The 19895-nt window shown below is 55.4% G+C and overlaps 1 protein-coding gene across 2 annotated transcripts in view; it reads right to left on the reverse strand.

Annotated features, from left to right (window-relative positions):
- RGS3 (regulator of G protein signaling 3) overlaps nt 1-9352 on the reverse strand; it is a 60957-nt gene extending 51605 nt beyond the window's left edge. Inside the window, exons 1-7 of one of the 2 annotated variants that reach the window (XM_088527986.1) lie at nt 9293-9352; nt 8648-8742; nt 7624-7692; nt 6778-6838; nt 5181-5271; nt 4543-4610; nt 637-718 (exon numbers count right to left, since the gene is read on the reverse strand). In XM_088527986.1, coding sequence (XP_088384112.1) covers nt 637-718; nt 4543-4610; nt 5181-5271; nt 6778-6838; nt 7624-7692; nt 8648-8742; nt 9293-9349 — 523 coding nt within the window. In that variant the 5' untranslated portion in view covers nt 9350-9352. Of the gene's footprint in view, nt 1-636; nt 719-2982; nt 3116-4542; nt 4611-5180; nt 5272-6777; nt 6839-7623; nt 7693-8647; nt 8743-9292 lie in introns of those variants that run through there. The other variant, XM_088527987.1, reaches the window with a different exon arrangement.
- Nucleotides 9353-19895: the final 10543 nt, after the last annotated feature.

Raw genomic sequence — 19895 nt, forward strand, 5'->3', positions numbered from 1 at the left:
CAACTCAGAGCCAAAAAATGCATCCCAAATATTATTTTGGATGGGGAAAATTTACATCTGGATGTAAAAAAAAAATACATCTAGAAAAAAACTTCCTGAGGAAATGTTCAGGAATGCATGATTTTTCTGTCAAAAAGCAAACAGATAGGTCTCTGCTTCTGGTCTGTGGCCAGCGGCTACAGACACACAGCTCCCTGCTGTGTTACACTGCCAACAACTCGAAGTGGGAATTCTGCCTTTCCTGGTGTGCAGCTGGGAGAGCCAGGGGATGACAGAGATGCTGAGCCCATCCTGGAGGTCCAAGAGGAGCTACTCAGGCCCTGACAACACCGAGGGCTCCGGCAATCCTGCTCCCTTTCTATAACACACTTTCTATAGGTCTCCTGGCCAGCCACATGCTTCTCAGACCAGAAGGGGAAGAAAATCTCTGCAAAGTCCTGCACACAGTGAAAATAGCAAACCAGAGCTGACCTAGTGGCCTCTGTTCCTCACTAGGAACAACAGAGAAGTCATTCACAGATAATTATTTGGAGGTAAGTGGACTCCTGGGAGCTTCTGAAGCACCATCTAACCCAAGCAAGCAAAGAGGAGCAGCAAAGTCAAATCAAGAGGGATAAAAATGATCTCATCTCTTACCAGAGTCCACTGCCTGCACACGGACTGGGGAGTCGCAGCAGATTGTGAAGCCAAAGCCATCGCTTCCTCGAGGGATCGTAATCTGAAAGCAGACACCAGAGACAACCCTTTAAATAGCAAAGCAGAGGTCGTGGGGGACCAGCGAGCACCATGCTGTCACCTGGCACTTCCAGCAGCTCAGAGGAGCCGTTGTGAGGAATGCCAGCACTCTGCAAGGGCAACAAGGCCCTCCTGAGCTGCAGCCAAAGGGGAAACGGCCTTAAGTCGTGTGAAATCCAGCTCCAGGATCAGACAGGAATGTCACACAGCGAGTGTTCACTGAGCACATACAAGTTCTGGCTCTCAACTCGTGCCTGTGAGAGGAAGGCTCTGTTAAGAGCTGCAAGAGGAACCCAGCGCTCTGGCTCCAGCAGTGATTCCTACCGCAGCTTCTCCAAGCAGGGAGAACATTAAACGTTTCCTTCCCACTCATGCAATACACACATAGCAGCAGCCCCTTCCGCGGAGGGAAGCCACGAGGACCCATGCTGCTCTCCCAAGGCTCCCGCGCTGCAGCGGGCTCCGTGGGGCAAGCACGACTCCTCACGATGATTTTGGTGGGATGGATATCGCTTCCTTTAGGCTCATCTCCTTCTGACTCTCAAAGCAATGAGCTTTTAATAAAACAATATTTATTTTTTCCATTTGGCTTACAGCAGGAGCTCAGCATGTTCCTGTGAATACCTGATTATCCCCAAGATAATCTGCCAAGTTCCCTGTTTTACTGAAAGGGAAAAGAAAAATCCAACATCTGATCTATATTATTTTTGAGAACAAGCAGCCAGAGAGAAGAGGAGGAAGCCAGCACAAGCAGCCAAACTCACTCCAAACTCTTGCAGCGGAGGGCAAGGCCAGCAAGCTTTTGTTCCTCTGCACCTTTTCCCTGCTTGCATCCTCAACGTGCAACAACAGGCTTCAAAAGAGAAACACTTTCTCCCCAGCAGGATCAGAAAGTAGGTCCATCCTACTACATGGAGTATTTTTTCTCTCTGGAGTTTGGTGGATCCTGAAAAGACCATTGCAGCTCTACCCCTTTATCAGCCCCACACCTTGCCAAATTACAGGGCACAGGGCATCCGAATCCTGCAAGAGTGTCACCATCGGCACCTGACGATCCAGTCCAGGATCCCTCCGGAGTGGAGGCTCCGCATTCACTTCTCAAGCTAAAGCTCTCCCCGTGCCAAGAGATACCTCACTCCTTGGCTGGCTCTTGTCTATCACCAATAGAGACACGTTCCCTGCGTCACTAAATAACCCGCTACCCATTGCGGGCGCTTCACGTCTCAGCTCGCACTGCTGAAGCCCTGAACAGGGACCTGAGCATCTGTTTTTGGCACAGAGCTAAGTAAGAAACATAAAGACGAGCTTAGAGGTGCTCAACAAGAAGGTGGGGAGCTGCAGCACCATGGTGGGCACAGGCTTCCCGTGCCCATACCTCAGGAGGAAAAAGGAGCAGAAGAGATCCCCAAACTAGAAAAATGCAGAGGGCTAAGACTCAAATCACACCCGCTGTCATTAATGCAAAGCAGAGCAGCATTCCTGCACAGCCCTGATAAGGAGTCAGCGTTTCTAATCAAGCCGATTCCCTGCGCAATTCCCAGTTTCTGGTGTACACTGGCCCCTGCTGCAGCTTCAGCACAAACAGAACTTGAACATGGGAACGCAGAGAAACGCTGACAGTGAGCGGGAGCCTTGGCCCAGGCCATGCAGGAAAACAGCATTCAGAAGTGCAGGATATTGGGGAAAAAAGGCAAAGCAAGTGAAGGGTTTCTGCTCAGCACCCTGAGCAGGTCCCCGGGAACTTGCACTGGATTTGCAGAGGGCAGCGATGCTGCTTGAGCTGCTGTCACATGTAACCAGCTTCAAGCAACACTCGATTCCCAAACGCACTCATGTTAAAGCAATTAAAAGAAAAAAAAAGAGAGAGAGAGAGAGAGATAGCAGCAAGCTGGCAGAGGGTTAGTGGCCTGCTGTGCCTGTCTGTGCCCAAATGAGCAGTGAATTCAGACAAAACCTCTCAGCTCAGCACTGCCGCAGTCCCAGCACTGAGTTACAGAGCGAACTGTCTCCATCTATCCCCTCTTACATGCTACAGTGACAAGCAGAGCTGAGATGCCTATCCACAGGATTCCAAATTTCTTAATTACAAAATCTTCCTAGCAAATCCAAACTGCAGTATCAGCATGCAAAAATAGCCCCCAAAAGAGGGAGAAAGCCCAGGGACCCTCTTCACCGCAGCGCAGACTTGCAGTGATGCGCGCCGGCACGCGGATTCTCCCACGCTCCGACTGCACCGGTTGCACAGACCTGTCTGTATCTTGGCTCCGAGCACACCTTGCAGAGGCCATTGAAGCGGTTCATGGCTGGAAACCCTGAACTCGCGTCGAGCCCATGAAAACGCAGCCCCCCGCAGCAGCAGCGGCGATCCCGATCTCCTCAGCTCGCAGCAGCACGGAACAAAACCCCAGCAAAACTGGCATGACCGCCCATGGGAACCCAGCTCTGGAGAAGAATGGCAGGAAGCCACCTCTCACCTCCCCGGCCCCTGCCTGTGCGGCATGCCGCTCCACGATAAGCTGGAGAGCTTCCTGAAAACCCTAAGTGACAAGGAAGAGAGAGAGTTTTTATATTAAAATTCCTGTCAACTCTTTAGTATTCCCTAGTCCCTTTGGGGTCGACGTGGCTTTTGTTCCCGCAGCATTCTTGGGCGGCGCGGAGCGCTTTGTTATTGCGACGGTTCTCACAAACACCCCGAGGACGTTCAAGCGGCGGTTCACAGGCAACTTCATTGAAAATGTGTCTTACGCTCTTCGCACGTTAGAAGATGAGAGAGTTTTAAATAAATAAATAAATAAGAGTTTGTTTTTAAAAGCACAGACCATGAGATAAACACGTCCCGGTGCTTTGCGTGCAGGGTGCCGTGGAGGAGGGAGTTTAGGGGTCGGTCTAATTGGCCTCATGGTTTAATCTTGCAACGAAAGACAGAGCAACTTTTAACCCAGCCAGCAGCAGGGTGCAGAATGGGACTTGGGAAGTCTTTGCGCCACGCATCCCCTGGGAAAAGACGCTGGAAAGGAGCAGAACCCCCCCTTCCACACTCCTCTGTAGGCATAAAACAGGCTTAATGTCCTTAATGACAGCCACAGCCACCGAAGCGAGGCTGGAGCAGGAGGATGAGGAGCCCCAGTGCTCCCGGGAGCCCCCGGAGCGTGCCAGGGCCAGTGGAGATGCTGCTCCAGGCGTATTGTCCTGGGCCGCCTCGCCACTGGCCCCAGCTGCAAGGAGGAACAGCCTTCCTTCCCAGGCACCATCTTTCAAGTCCGTGGCGACGGCTGGAGAGGAAGGGAGGGAGCAGGGCGCCAGCTTTGTTTGTCTTGCTCCGCCGTGCGCTTTCAAACAAATAACCAAAGCCTCAACCGAGGGAAGCAGCAGAGCGGAATTCGGCACAGATAAATCACAGGGCCTGTTGAGCCCAATTTCCGACGCGGGTCTTGTGTTTGCGTTCCCGTTTCCCACCCTCGTCTCTCCTATAAATCACTGAGGCTCCACCGTGGGGCTTTCCCCTACCCAAACAAGCAGCTCCACAAGGAGGAGGGCAGCAGACACAGCCCAACTGCAGAGACACAGTGCAGCATGGAGCAAATGAGGGATGACTCCCTGCGTTGCCCACTCTGCTAACTGGCATGTGATTGGGATTATTAATTACTTCAAAAAGTTGTGGTTTTGGTAAGGAGACGGACACAGCATCGTTCTTGCACCAACCCACTGGCTAGTTCAAAACCTCTCCAGGGCGGTTTCCCTGCCTGATGGCTTCCAGTCCTGCTTGGTCTCCACCTTTCTGGTGGGTCGGAGCCCCGTTGCACCTACCTTCAGCTGCTCCATGTTCGCAGCGTCCTGGCCTTCCCGCGCTGTGCCCTGGCTTCCCAGTGCTGGCTCTACGAGACAGATGGAAAGGTCACATCAGCCTGAGAAGCTCTCACTTCCAAGGGCTCTTCATCCTGCTCACCTTGCCCAGGCACTGCAAGGTCTCTGTGTGTCAGAGGGAGGTTTCCTCCAGCCTGGGCACAGCTGGTTAGTCCCTTCAGCCTAACCCTGCTCTGCACTGGCCCACCCAGCTCCATGCAGTCCAAAACGCTCACCATCAGCCTCCACAGACTTGGATCCCCAGGATCAACCCTAAAATGAAGGGCTGGAGGCAGGAAGGGCTCAGGGACATCACTATGAAATCGATGCCCCAGGGAGAAGCCCAGACAACCAAGGGCAAAGCAGGAGTGAAAAGTAAAGGGAAGAGCCCGGTACTGGTGCCAGGCCTACCAAAGTGGTCAGGATCTCCTTCAGGCCTGTCTGTTGACATCCTGCTGCCCAGTGAGCAGCGTGGAGCTGAGAAGTCCTCACTGGGGCACAGAGAATGGGCTGCTCCATGCTAGTGTCAGGTGTGGACACCAGGTTAACTCTCCTTCTGAGCTAGGCCAACATACCCTGTGATGGTCCTGCAGGAGAAGGACCTCTGCTCTGCTTCAGCCGCCGCGTAGCCACCTTCAGGTGCTTGGTCCTGCCCAGATCCTCCCCAAGGAGGTAGTACCAGCCGCTGATCTCCTGGGTAGGAGCAGAGAAGCTGCTCAACATAGAGGCAGGTGCCCTGTGAGGACTTTACCCCCCAGGTAGCACCGTAAAGCAGTGCCACCATTGCCCATGCATGCTGACCCTATGGAGAGCCACTGGACCTGCTGCGGGCTGGAGAAGTTCATCCCCCTTGGACTCACTGTGGTTGCTGATGCCACTCAAAGGCTCCCAAGGCAGGAAATGCCCTGGGAGCACAGACACTCCCCAGACATGCTCACACACTGAGGCCTGGCCTAGAGCACATCTCCTCAGAGACAGCAACCACTGAGCTCCTGTCCTGCTGCATGGAGGTGCCAATCATGGCAACGGTGATGAACCTCTAGGGATTTAGAGGGAGATGGTGCAGCAAACCAGACAATCCCCCCAAAATAAACAAGCAAAAAAAGATCTCTATCAGGTTTGCAGTGGCCAACAGTCCTCCAAGGAGTGCCCAGCTCTAGCCTTACCACTGAAGGAGAACACTCAACCCCAGCAATGCTGGGTGCTCTGTGGCAGAGCTCCCTTTGCCCATGTCCCATTTCCACATGGTCAAGGACCCCTAAGGACCCTGCAGTAGTCAAGGGGACAGAGCTGGCCTTGGCTCCCAGGATGCCCTCCTGGAAAAGGAACAGTGGGAGGAACCAAGTGCCATGGAGCAAGCCCAGGGCTCCAATGAATCGTATTCCCATGGGAAAAAGCAAGGGGTCCATTTAAAGATGAGTGATTTAAATCTACACTAGGGCCTTCACAGAGCAAGCCCAGCTCATCTCAGCCCCAGCTAGGAGGGCCACATCCTCCTAACACCCTCCTCCTATCCCTGCCCCACAAGAGTAGGTGCCTGGGCGCTGTATGTGGGTGCAGCTCCTGCTTCTCTACACGCAATCACAGCTCGGAGATTGGGCTATTGCAGAGGAAAACGTGCAGTGTGCCTGTGATCCTTTAATGCCCAGGGCAGAGTTTTGCACCTTCCAGTGACACATCTGCTGCGTCTCAGACACTGGCCTGAGTGTCTGATCCCTGTCCCTCTCTAACAGTTCCTGTATTTTGGAAGATGGCAGCAGTCATTTACAGTAGTGCCCTGCAGGCTTCTTTAGGAAGACAAATCCAGCCGAGCTGAAAGCTGCGTTACCAAGCAGCAGCCAGGCTGGGGCAGCAGCACCATGACACGGACTCTGGCGCACAGACCTCCTGGTGGCACCATGGCCTCTAGGAATGACCAGAGAGGGGATAATTTGTCCTCCCACCACCTCCCTCAGAACAGTCCCATGGCCCAAGACCTGTTTCCTCCTGGCCCCTGCATCCCTGCCTTCTGCGGTCACACGGACACCAGTCTCCCTCAATGCTGCGGGTGCAACCAGGCCCACCCTGGGCATCTTCAAAGCTTTGCTCTGTAACTAGAGAAACCATCTCCATCCCAGCTCCCAGATGAAGGTGCATCGTGTCTGCCCACAAGCTTGAGGAGGGCCCCAGTCCTGTGCGCCACGTCTGGTGCGGAGGTACCTTGTCCAGGGTCAGGAGGGACTTCACACCGAAGCTCATGCACCCAATCAGTTCGCTCTTCCTGCAGGAGAGTGGGAGAAGGTCAGCATGCACTTGTTGAACCTGTGGATCAGTTCCCCACAGGCCCCGCTTCACCAGGACCTTCACAAACACCCCTGCCAGAGCCCAGGATGTGTCTCCCTCCTTTCCAGGCTTTATCTGAAGCTGCCTCAGAGTCACTGCTGGACTGAAGCCTCCCACTCATTGAAACCTCCAGCCTGTCAAAATCTTAAGAGTCCCATGGGGGCCTAATGCCAGCAGGAGCTTGGCCAAAGAGGCAGAAGCCACATGCCTAAGCAAGCAAGACACCCTGCCAAGGGCCAGACCTCTTGCTGCTGGGATTTGTCCTCAATTGCTTTACCCCAAGAAGCAACATCCTTAGTCCTCCAGTCTCTTTCCCTTCAGGTAGCGGCCAGGAGGGCAGCAAGGAGCCTGCCTGCTCTTATGCGTGTTTGCACAGGCAAGATGTGAGCTTGTAATGACAAAATTGGGTTGATTTTTAACACCAGCAGGCCTAGGGCTAGCGAGCAGCAGCGACATGGGCAGAGGGCAGCAAGAGCAGATTCCTTGTTTGCTGCATGCACGCGGCACGGCACTCGCCCAGCCAGGTTGCACCGGGACAACCTCAGCCAGCTACAGTCCCGGCCACTCCGCACGGCCCTCCCGCCTCGCCAGCCTGCGGCCACCGTGCGCAGCAGCCCCACTGGCAGGACCCGAGCCCTGGAGGGACTCCCGTGGGGTGGCCAGCGCAGACAGCAGGTCACTGTGCCAGCCCTGTTTTAAAGAGACCGAATCGCAGCCCCTTACCTGGAATTTCTCTCCCAGTTCCAGACTGTGACCAGCAGGCGTTTTTGCTCGTCCTCCTCTTGCACCGGGCTGTAACAAGCAGAGGGGACAGCCCGTGAGCGCTGCTTGGCCACGGCTGCCCTCGGGGCCAGAGACCCCTCGCGCTCCTCCAAGCAGGGTTTCCTCCTCCGTGCAGCACTGCAGCAGTCACCCCAAATGGCAGTTTTTGCAAACGAGTCTCTGTGCACTAATTTGCTAGAATTAATGCAGCTACAAGCTCCACTCCATGTTTCTTACATAACAAGGAGCTCTGCCTGTCCAACTGGAGCCGCTGAACAGAAGGACACAATTTCCTGACAGGCGGCTGCTGAGGGATGCGACCTCCCTTGGGCAGGTGCCAGGGACACTGCTCAGGTGGTTCCAGGAGAAAGCAGTCGTGCAGGAAGCCAGATATCCGACACAAAAGAGCAAACACAAGGAACAAGCCCCAATTCATGCTCTGAAATAACCACCTGTGCCAGACTAACTACCATGCAAGGACGAAGGTCTGACACAGCCTGGCTTGCTAGCAAGGGCAAGCTTCACCGAAACGCTCCATGCCGTGCAGCTCCTTTTCCATGCAGGGACACGCCGCAGCTGCGGGAAATCCTTTTACCTTCCTCGTTCATACCGATGCCTGGTGTCATTGCAGGCACAGGGCCTAGGAGGGTGTCTGCCCAACTCCTGCCCAGCAAGAAAGTCCACCCAGGCGGGAGCCCTGCTGCCACGCTGTGAGCTAACAGCTTTGTGAACCTCGGCAAAGCTCTGCCCAAAAGTTTGCGGCATTTCAGCTATAAGAAACAGCAGAATAATGTCTGTCACTCCTCATCTAAGCAGGGGAGCTGCTCATGCATGATGCATGTTTGTTACAGATAACAACAATGCAAAAGCAAACGCGGGATCTCGGCTGCGAGGGGGTTTGCCCCGGGCCAGCGTCACACAGCTCCCCCGCTGCTCTCTGGGAACCACGGGGGGGCCAGAGCCACCTCTGCCCCGTCGTACTCACAAGAGAAAGTGCTCATGGAAGACGGGATTTTTGCTGTCTAGCACAGTCTTCGTCTTCTGCCTGCATTTCCAGTCGGCATCTGGCACGATCGACATCTTTAGATAGAGAAACAAGCGGCGTGTTAGCCGTACCGGTGCAAACCCGGCTGGCACACGGCTGCCAGCTCTGCCGTCGCAGCAGCAGGACACCGGCAGAGCCAGTTTTATGGATGGCTAAGCCTCAAAGATCCAGCTGAGCCTGTGCTAATGGGTGCTTTAGATCACTTTACCCTATGCGTGTCGAGCCGCAGAATTACAAGACTCTTTAGGAGGTGGGAGGTGACAAGAGCAAACGCTTCAGTTACAAGTCAGAAATACGAGGGCTCGATGCACACAGATGCTGCTGGCCACTCTCTGGCTTGCAGCCCCTCGCAGGGAAGATGCTCCCTGCACACAGCACAGGGACGGACAAGCAGAGGAGAGGACCTGGCTAGCGACTCTGGCAGCAGGCTAGGGACAAACCATCTCCCTGCATGCTGAGGTTGCTCAACACAAGAGACCAAGGAGGATAGGGAAGAGACAGGGAGTCCAGGGCATGCTTGGTGCACCCAGCCCCCAAACCCAGCACATGAGGATGTTCCCCGAGCAGAGCCCTGGGAAAACTCACCTTCACGTAGGAGTCACACGACCGGTACTCCTTTCCCATTAGACCTTTTGCTTCCATGACTGGCAAGAAAAGGAAAGGGTTAAACCCCAAGCTGGCAGGGAAGGCATCTCCGTATGGCACGGCTCTGCTCCACATAGTGCTCCTTCATCACGGGAGCGGGCTGGACCAGCCTCCCGCCCCACAGGTCCCCACATGCCTCCCCTCCAGTCCGGCCTCAAGGCACCCACGAACACACAAGCATTTTAGGTGTAGTTTGACTTTAATAATCCCATACTATAAATACCGGCGCCTGTGCGGGAAGTTGGAGGCAGATGCACTTCAGCATCCACGTGGCAAATTGCATTTCGTGTGCCTGACTTCACACAGCTCTGGGCTCCCTGCCCTGCAGCCAAATGTATCATCAAGTTAAATATCAGTGGCTACATCCTGACCGCAGCCCTGCCAGCAGGAAGGCAACGTTCCCTCCTGCCAACAGCGGGAAACCCCGCGCTTCCCAGCCACGTGCCGGAGGCGGTATCTGTGCAGCAGCACGGATAGCCCGGGATGTGCTGTCAGAGGGAGGCTGAGCTCGTTCCTAACCTGCCTGACAAGGCAACAGGGACTTGGCCTGCACCGGGGAGAGCTATGTGCACCTTATGAACACACTCATCCCAGTGGAAGCTGCAGCGCAGAATGGGAGACAGGCTCTGCAGGACCCTTTGGAGCTGTTTGCAAAGCTCCTCCAGGACAGGCTCCACCAAGAGCTCCTGCCAGACTTGCTTTAGTTTTAAAGACTTTGGGACCACAAAAAAATGAGCCAAAAGCAGGAACCAGGGTCCAGGCACCCTGAGCGCCACAGCCCAGCATGAGGCTGGTCTCCCCGGGCAGGCAGCCCAATGTCACAGAACCCAGGTTGGTTTTCACATCCTGGAGGATTTAGCAGGAACAGCTGGAATTGCAACAATTTGAGGAATTATGGCTGGGTTGGAGCCTCCAGAGGAAGGAGGGGGCTCTCAGGCACTTGGTCTCTTGCCCCTTGTGGAACATGCTGTGGCTTGAGGATTAGCAACCCCAGTGCAACCCAGGGAAATACTCTTTGCAAACAAGTATTTCCAGGGGCAAAAAAGATGCAGTGTCTGGAAGCACCTGAACTACTTGAAAATCCCAACAAAGTCTGCCAAATGGGTTTGGGCAATAAAAGAGACATTTCAGAATGGACAAAGTGTTTCAGGGTTTCTTTCCCCCACATTTTTTTTTCTCCCTTACAGAGTTTAAGAAAGAAGTTCAGAAAGAAGTTACAGAATGGGAACGCAAAATGCTGTGGTCCCAGAAAAACAGAGCTCTCTGGGAATTACAGAGAACCTTCGTCATTCAGTTCTGCCACAGGGTCACTGCCATCACGAAGCCTCCCCGAGCTGCTCGAAGGGCTTTGGCGACGCCGTCCCCATCGCTAAGGCACTCACCGTGCAGCGCCAGCACGCGGCCCCGCGCCTCGATGGAGAGCTTCAGCTGGCCTGTAAGCAAGGAGAGGAGAGACGGTGAGCGCGGCAGGGCCTCCACCTCCTCCCCAGCACAACAGGGACCCCACGGCACCCAGCCCTGCCCAGGGCCAACCCCATCCTGTCTCCCCGCTGCTGGGCACGAGGGCATCGCTCAGGAAGATGAAAGAGGTGGGGAGGAAGCACATTCTCCTGCTACCAAGAAAAGCTCTTGCAAAAACATTCTGGGAAAAAAGGAAGAGTGTTTTCTCAGCACATCAGAAACTCCACTGGCACGAGGCCCAAGCCCACGATGGGGACAGGAAGCACCAAGCTGGTGAAACAGTCGCTACGAGATGGATTAGCCCCTTGCCAATGGGTGCAGCGCGCTCCAATCCTGCCTCCAGCACCTCGCTGACCTCCCCTTCTCCTCCTGCCCGTGCTCTCGCGCAGGGAAGGGGCTGTCACCTCTGGAGAAGGGTGACAGCAGGCCAGGCTGCAGATGGCCTGGACAAACACCAAGGACAACAGGTGCTCTCGGTGGCAGGAACGTGCAGCGCCAGGTCACCAGGGCTGGCTCTGTTCCGGGCACTAACCTGTTTTCATGGAGGACCTTGTTGCACGCAGGTCTCCTCCCTGCGTCTCAGCTCCCGGCTGCTCAGGCACCCTATGGCTTACAGGGCACCCAGAACTCAGCATCGCCATGAGCAGAGCCAGGAGGGTCCAAGAGACCCAACACAGGATGGCTCCAAGAGCCTGGAGTCCAGACATGTCCACCAGGACTCCGAAGCCACTACAACTCTTTTGACTCCAACCCTGCAGTTCCCAAAGCTGCTCCTGGGCGCTCAGAACCAGGCTGGGAATGGCCTGGCAACAGGAACAGAATCAAATCAAAATGTGGGAGCTAGGGAAGAAAAAAAGGGAGACAGGGACACGGTACAGCCTGGACAGTCCATGCCTACGTAACACCCAGACCGAGACTGTTCCAGGAGTCCCAGCCCATCCTGAGCACACAGGGGTGCCTGAAGAGGCAGGATGGGGTGCGGAGAGGAAACAAGGAATGAGCCAGGCACCTGTCAGGCATCTTTAGCATTGGATGACAAAAAGGAGAGAAATCACATTATTTCAGTCAGCACTTCTGCAGAAGCACAGAGAGAGCAGCAAGGGAGGAGCCGCAGCATCCCGAAGAGTCCTTCGCCTGGTGACAGGCGAGGCAGCCACCTGCAAACACAGTGACCACAGCTGCGAAAGCTGCTCAGCTCCCGGCTCTCCCCGCTCCAGAGCGGTGCCGCGAGCAAGATCCAGCTCTTGCACAGCTCCGCACCCGGCCCGCGATTCCCACCGCTTTGCAAAATGCCCCTGCCAGCTGCACGGGTTCCCAGCTCTTATCTGCAAGCGCAGCTTGTCCTTTTTGGCACTGCCTGGACCTGCCTGTGGGCAGCCAATTCCCAACAGCGAAGAGCCAAGCGGGCCCAGCCCTGGCTCTGCGAGCCAGCCCTAAACATCCACAATATTCAGAGTGGCAAAAGGACTCGGCCAAGGTGATTCCCAGGGTCTAGGTGCAAAGCTGCCAGGATGCAGAGGACCCTGAATGCTCCCCTGGAGGGTTTCCTGGGAAGCGGCGACAGGTCATGTGCCAGCCCAAATATCAGGGCCGACCTGAGGGGTAATGCAGCGTCCAAAACCCATGCAACAACTTCAGAGGCCCAAATACCATTAGAGAGTGTAAGATACCACTGTGTATTTTACGGAGTTTCATTCATGAGTACGCTCCATTTGCACGTTCTTCCGGAAAAAAAAAAAAAAAAAAAAAAAAAAAAAAAAAAAAAAAAAACACACACATTCGTAAACACAATTTACCGATGCCTAATGATTATTTCAATTCCGAAAAAACAACGCTGTATTTTGCAAAGGCCACACTCGCAGGTCTGGGTTTTCTGAGGAGGATTTCCAAAGGGATTGTTCAATCCGAAACAATTCAAAAACCAAAACAGCATCTGGTTTTTAAACCCCTGAAAACCCTGGCAGAAAATCTGCAGGTATCTCCCCAGCTCACAGGCGTGTTTGCCTGTATATGTGCAAATGCAGGTGGCTACATGCACGCACACGTGTGCAAATGAGGAAGGGGATAAAACCAAGGGACAGGCTCTATCAGGTGGGAGAAACGCTCTGCTGAAGGCCAAATTTGATTTACGCCAATGGGAACATGGCCCCCAGTTTTATCCTGCCCTCAGAGTCACCCCAGCCTTTTGAACCCAGGCATTAACCCTTCTGCTATCGCCCCATCTCTGACGCGGTGGGAACGACCTCCTCCATCCACTGTTAGCATTTAACAACCTCGCAGCGCGAAAGCAAAGTGCGCCAGTGTAACCAAGCATGACGAGGAGGCAGGCGGGTGATGAATGGGCCCCTGCGAGGAGAAAGGGAGCTTTTGTGCTGGGTAATTCGGCAGCTGGGGGGAGGAAGCTCAGAGGACTGACCTGAGCCTGGGAGCTGCCAGGGCCACGCAGCTCCCTAGGCAGAGCTGGCCGAGGGAGGGAGGGACGCGGGGAGAGGGGACCGCGGTCTCCTGCATCACGTGCATTTTTGCTTCTCAGGGTTTTAGCTGGGCAGTGGCCCCGCTGCGGCAGGCAACCCCAGCACCAAGCAGGGAGGAAATTGGAAGTTTTGCCTTTTTCAGAGGCACCAAAACTGGCCCCCAGGAGAAGGGGATTTGGGAATACCCAAGCCCCAGGCATAGGGTAAGGAAAGAGCCACCTCCTTCCCTGAGGAGAGGTGCAGATGACGATTCTCTCTTAAGACTCTTGCAGCACTCTCCCATGCTTCTGCAAAGCACAGAGTGAAGCTGTCGCCAGAAGGACCCAGCTCGAGCTGCTTGGGGGTATTTTGCAAGCGATCTTCTGTCCCTGGACAGAGCTGCTCAGCAGCAGCAGTGCTGTTTTCTCAGGCATATGGAACGCTAGACTTCTTTCAGACCTGGATGAGCAGAACCACAACCCCTTGTGCTTGGAGCATGGAGAAGAGACGGCTCTATACAGTTCATTCTGACAAGTAGGACACGCTTTTAGGCTGCATTCCCACTCCCCTTTCCAAAGCAGTCAGGACAGCATCATCCCAAGTTTGTCGCCTTCGGCATCAAGAGAAAACACCTGCCCTTGTCCAGCACAGCTTGTCCAGGTCACCCACACTCAGAAAGAATGAACATAAATGAAAATAAGCACACAGAAAGGATAGAGGGAGATGAAAGGGCAGACAGCCCTGCTCACAACAGCACCCCCATGCCCAGATTTTGCATTAATGTCACCAAATCCAGAAGCTCCTTCTGTTAGAGCAGCAGGGTGTTTTCCTGCGAACAGGGGAACACTTCAGAGAGGACATTCATGTTGGATAATGGTCGGGATAGTGGATTCCCAGAGGCACAAGGGGAGGGTACCGAGGGCAGATCAGCACCTACAACTGCTTGTCACTCCCAATCTCAGGTTGGCTCAAAGGCCCTCTCCATGGTCACCCACACCAAGGCACCCGTGCTGGCCTTGCCACACGCTGCTCCCTTGCGCAGAGGAGCCAAAGCCACATCTTTCCACTGGTGGTCAGCCCAGCCAGCAATGGAAACCGTGGCTGCAGAGAGGACATGTGGCCCATATTTGATTATTTGTATTGCAAAAATGGCATTATTTGGCACACATCAACCCCTTGGAGAGGCAAACGGGAAGACTTCAGCTTCCAGGGTCTGAGAGGGTGGACACTAAAACGACAAGAGCAAAGAGCCAAGACGCATTAGCAGCGATCAACTGCCTTGGGCTGCAGCAAGGCCTGACACACCATGTCAACCCAGCACAAGCCAGTCCCTCATCCCCTCCTGGTCTGGGCGGGCCTGGCCAGGAGGGACCATCACAGGTAGCGGGAAGGAGCAGCACCCCAGCTGCCCAGAGCAGGGATGTCCCTCTCCACACACACAACCCCTGGGGAAGCCAGAGAAATGTCTGGCCCAATGCAGGGGACCCCAGCACTTCCCACAGTGTCATCTCTCCCTCAGGACTACACAATGCTGCTGTGGTGTCCTGACCTGCCCAAGACCAGATGAAGAGCCCACTGGCCCGGAGCTGGGACCCAGGGCAGAACAGACATTGAAGGAGCGAAAATCCTGCACAGAAGCTAATGGTCCCCCAAGGCAGGGAATGAAAACGAGCCCATGTGTGCAGGGGTCCGAAGGAGCAGGAATGTTCCCCAACACCTGGATAATGCAATGGCTCTTGGCCCTGAGTCCAAAGGACAGCGCCGTGGCAGTGCAAGCGAAGGCCACTACGTCTGCTGCCAAAGCCACCTACACACAGGGTAGGCATGTGGGCTTGTGGTCACCAAAGCCCAGGGGCTTCCACCAGCAAAGCTGAAGCAGCCACTGAAGGAGCCCACGAGGTGCAGAGGAGGCACCAGCAGGGACTGCAATTCCAGGTTGCCCAACAGAGCCACCCCAGCTCATGCCCACACTGGGGCAAAACACCCCCCGCCACAGCCAGCCCTGGCGGCTCCGCTTCCAGGGCGCTCGCGGGCCTGTCGGAGCCGCTGATGATTCCAGCTCGGCGAGGCACAAGCAAGCAGGCCGCCGCTCAGCAGGCAGCCTCAGCGAGCGGCTCGCAGCGCTGCTGTTCGGCTTGGGAGGTCACGGCTCCCCAGCGCGGCGTGCCCGCGGCTGCCCACACGGTGCGGGCTCCCTGCTTACCGAAGGTGCAGAGGTAGAAGGAGGTCCCCAGCGGGCGGGCCTGCCGGGTGCACAGCGAGACTCTGTGCACGGCGCCGGCCTCCATGGTGGGGCGTCGCGAGCTGGTCGCAGCCCCCGCTGCGCGACAGGGAGCCGAGCGGCCGTGAGCGACAGGCAGCAGCGCTGCCGGGCTCCCAGGGAGCGCGAGTCCAACCGCCGCGCGCGGCGGCGCCGCGGCTCCCATTGGCCCTGCGGATTTTGAACGGCGGCCGCACCTGCCTGAGCAAACAGGGCTGGCCCCGCGCGCTGCCACCACACGCAGGGAGGCGGCTGCTGCTCGGTCCTCCCCTGTCCCTTAGAGGCCCCTGACCTGGGAACGAGCTGACGGGGAGGGGGACAAACCCCCCGTCTCTGGGGTTGCACAGCTTGCCGGGGCATCCGGAGGCAAAGGCAAACCCCAGAGAATGCAGAGGAAGGAGCTAGAGCCGGGGAGAGCAGTTGGAGTCCTGTAAAGGAGGGCTCCTCCAAGCTGCTCCCGCTCCCCCAGCACCGCAGGAGCAGAGCCACGCGCAAAAAGCTCAGGGCAGATGCCCATCCACTCACAAAGATCCAGTCTTATCCCAAGGAACGAGGTCCAGGATGGATCCAAGCCATCCCAGCAGTGACAGCGAAGCTACACGCACAGCAGAAGGCGGTTTGTCGCTACCTGCAGTCACATTCCCCGGCTCGAGCAGGAGCAGGCTGGGCGCTGCCAGGGTGGCAGCCACTGTGCTCGGCACCAGCTGCCGGGGGGACAACTGCCCCGTGCATGTCCCCATCCTGGCCCCAGCGCGCGGCCCCGCGCACGCCCGGCCCTGCTCACCTTTCCCTCTCACTCGCGCGAGGCTGATCTTCCTCCTGCTCCCTGGCAGCTCCCTCCGCCTCAGCAGGGAGGGCTGCGCAGCGGCGCGCTGTCCCTTTGGCAGCGAGAGGACACGCTCCAGCACGCAGGGCCTCTGCCCGGTCCCTGCCAAAGAAAGGGAAAGGAGAGTTGAGAAGAGACAGGGGCTGGATGTGGAGGGCCAGGGAGCTGGGACATAGGGGACATCACAGGCTCTGTGGCACCATCGCTTCTGGCTGCCTCATGGATATTGTCCCCATCTGGCCCCGGGCACAACCACAACCACAGTCAACCACAGGGATGCTCTCCAGCCAGCCCAATTCAACATGGCCAAGAGACACTTGTTGTACCTCTGCTGCCATAAATCACGGCACATTTGGGCGCCGAGAGGGGAGACACATAATGACAGGTTATTTTCCGAAGGCTCCAGACAATAAACTCGGCTCCCTTGGGACTGTGGTGCTCAGCCTTACCCTTGGCAACCAGCAGGAGCCCCAAAGAGATGCCAGGCCAAGCAAGCAGCCAAGGCTGCCCGTTGCTTTTCTTGTCTCCCCGAGATATTTACAGCCCAGGAAAGCCCAGACAGACTTTCTGCTGGCACATCCCATGCAAAGCTCCTTGATCTCCCATGCAAAGCTGCTGATCAGTGACCAGCACATCACATCTTGACCTGCTGGATGCTCAACACCAAGCAGCCCTGCCAGAGGAGCAAGCCAGGATGCTGCTCTGCAGTCCCACATGTCCCAAGGGTCTTTCGAGACACACAGAGCATGTACGTGGGTGCAAGGCCCTGGTCTTGCCTCCTTCACAGCGTGGCTGCTTGGTGGCATTGAGACAGCAGCCTGGATTGCTGCTTGCTGGCACTGCCAAGCCTGCAGCTCTCCCCGCCACGCAGCCAGCAAGGGGGAGATGCATCTCACATGCCACCTCTGTCTCCTAGGAACTTGCACAAAGCTCCCCTCGCCATTGCTTTATTGCAAAACGGTTTGGAGAGAAAAAAGGAGGGACAGTTTTATCATTGTCTCTTCAAAGCAGCCAGTCCCACAGATTTGGGTGAGAGAATCCTGTTAGCTAGGGTTTTTGCCCCATAAAAAAAAAAAAAAAAAAAAAAAAAAAAAAAACAGAAAGGGTAAGGAAGAGTCTCTGGGGTTCTGGGGATTTGAGGCCATGGGAGTCCCATGCACCCTGCTCCTAGAGGGCTCAGAGCCATGAAAAATCAGCCCCAGCTCTCAAAAGCAGCAGGCTTCAGCCAGCCCTGTCTCACAGCACCAGGCGTTAGGGCAGAGCCTCCACCTGCCACCAGCACACGAGCCCACAGGGAGCTGGGCATCCTCGACACCCCATGAAGGGTGTGCAGGAGATATGGCCCTTCACCACCTCCGAGTGCTAGGATCTGGTTCAGTGGGGAGAACTGGGCACCTGCATAGCCATAACTCGTTCTTCAGCCAGGAGAGAGAACAGCCCTGCAAACTAAGAGGAGGAATCATCTGAGCACTCACGCGACAGCCCTGGCTCTGCCAGCTGCTCCATGAGTCCCACGCAGGATGGTCGTTCGCGCCAGCAACGTCCAAGCACTGGTGTCCTGCACTCGCACCTTTGACCTTGACACAACAAAAGAAGCAGCAGAAAATCTGGTATATAAACGTCCCAAAAGAGCAGAGCTCCAGTACTAAAAAGTTAAAAACTAAATTGGGTGCCCAAAGGAGACGGTGGAGCTGCATGTGCAGCAACCCCTGTATCTGCAGACTCCCAACAGCAGGGCTAGGATTCTTCCTCACTTCCCACCATCTCCTGGGGACTGACCTTAACCAGCAGTTTCTCCTCCAGTCTCTGGCAGACTGCACACTCAGCCCGTTGGCTTAGGAGTTAACGACTTTCTTTTAAAATTTAACACACTTCATTGCAGGTTTCGGTCTGCCAGCATTAGGATCTGCCTTTGGCTCAGTATTCAAATCTAAACACATGAGCGTAGACTCTTAGTCCAGGCAAAAGGATACAACATATACAAATAAAAACACCAGATAGAAGCTTGCTCTGACCAGAAACTAAATCAGATGGTACTGATTGGGAAAAAACTACCTCTTTCCCAAATGAAAAGTAGATTTTTAGGAACAGAATAAACTTGGGCTATTCAGGGGCAATCCTGTGGGTAGATTCATTAATAGCAAGATCTGCTGCACAGGGCAGGCACAGAAAGACTCATCTGTTTGCCAGCAGTGTGACTGCCACAGGCTCTCTCCTGGAGACCGCAGCAAGCATCGCTGCTATGGGGCAAAAGGGGGTGCTCCTGTCCCCCACCACCACCTCTGCGGTGAGCACAGCTCAACTGCTCCCTGGAAAACACCAAGGAGGAATCCAGCAGAACCTTGGACTGGCTGATGACTGAGTCTATTTTCCATTTGGGACCCTGGAGAAGTTTCCCCTGCTGCAAAGGCCACTTCAGAAACCTCCCGCCTGCTCTGCTCAGATCCTGTGGTCTGCAGAACAGCAATTTACAGCTCTTTCAATCAACCAGCATGCAAAGCTCCAGACAGGACAGGTCACACCTACCTGGAGTTATGTTCAGCAGCAGTACTTGATGCTTATCTGCCAACAGGCAAGCCCAGGCGGCTCCATGCCTTGGGGACTCCCCTCTTCAAGGGGCTCTGGCTGAGGTAAAGCTGCAGGGCACTTCACACAGACAGATGGACAAATGTCCTCTCCTGCTTCAAAACGTGGTGGGTTGGTGTCCCCAGAGCCTCTGAAGGGGCAAAGGAGGAGATCCGACTCCCAGGTTGGGGTAGAACCTCTCTTCACTGCAATTGTTTTGGGGGTAGACAGAGAGCAGAAGCTCCCTGCCAGGAACGTTGTGATCTGGAGCCCTTTGACATCTGCCTTCCCCATCCCATGTGGCATTGCCAGGCGCCCAGGCTGCCCCAGAGAGGAGGCCCAGTCAGGGAAAGAGGCAACTTTCCTAGGACATAACCCTGCAAACACAGGCTCCAGAGCAACAGAGCCTGAACACCGGGACAGAGGCACTGCTTAGAGTGGGATATTGCAAATAGCCTAAGAGCACTATGATTGGAGAAATGATTGCCAAGAAAACCCCACAGCAGTTCAGAAGGCAGGTGGGAAAAAATAAAACAGAAGGGATCAGAAAGCATTCTATGGGGAGAAACATGCTTTAGAAGGAAATACTTGAATATACTTGAATACTTCTTCAGAGAGCTCCCAGCACTGCTGCCACAAACCCCTTTTGCTCTGCTGCTTTCAGCCCCGGGGAGGCGGTGGGGAGCCCCGCGCTCACGCTGCCGGCTCAGCCTCGCGCCGTGTGCCCAGGAGGCAGCCTGGCCCCCCTCACAGCAGCACCTGCGGCCAAGGCGCCCACAGGGCCCCCTCTGAGGGGGTCTCTGCTCAGCCCCAGCTGAAAGGAGAATCTTTGTGCCCTTTGGAGTTGGTGAAAAGTGCCCTTTTTTAGGTACAGGGTATTTAGGCACTTACAGCCAAGCTGTGGCAGACATTCGATTTGTTCTGTAGTCTAACTCCTCTCTGGAAACCAAAGCGCAGCACAGAAATAGCTGGGAAAGA

The sequence above is a fragment of the Tinamus guttatus genome, unplaced genomic scaffold, assembly GCF_059628265.1.
Source record: "Tinamus guttatus ecotype Peru unplaced genomic scaffold, ASM5962826v1 Tinamus_guttatus_pri_ptg000297l, whole genome shotgun sequence".
NCBI classification, from domain to species: Eukaryota; Metazoa; Chordata; class Aves; order Tinamiformes; family Tinamidae; genus Tinamus; species Tinamus guttatus.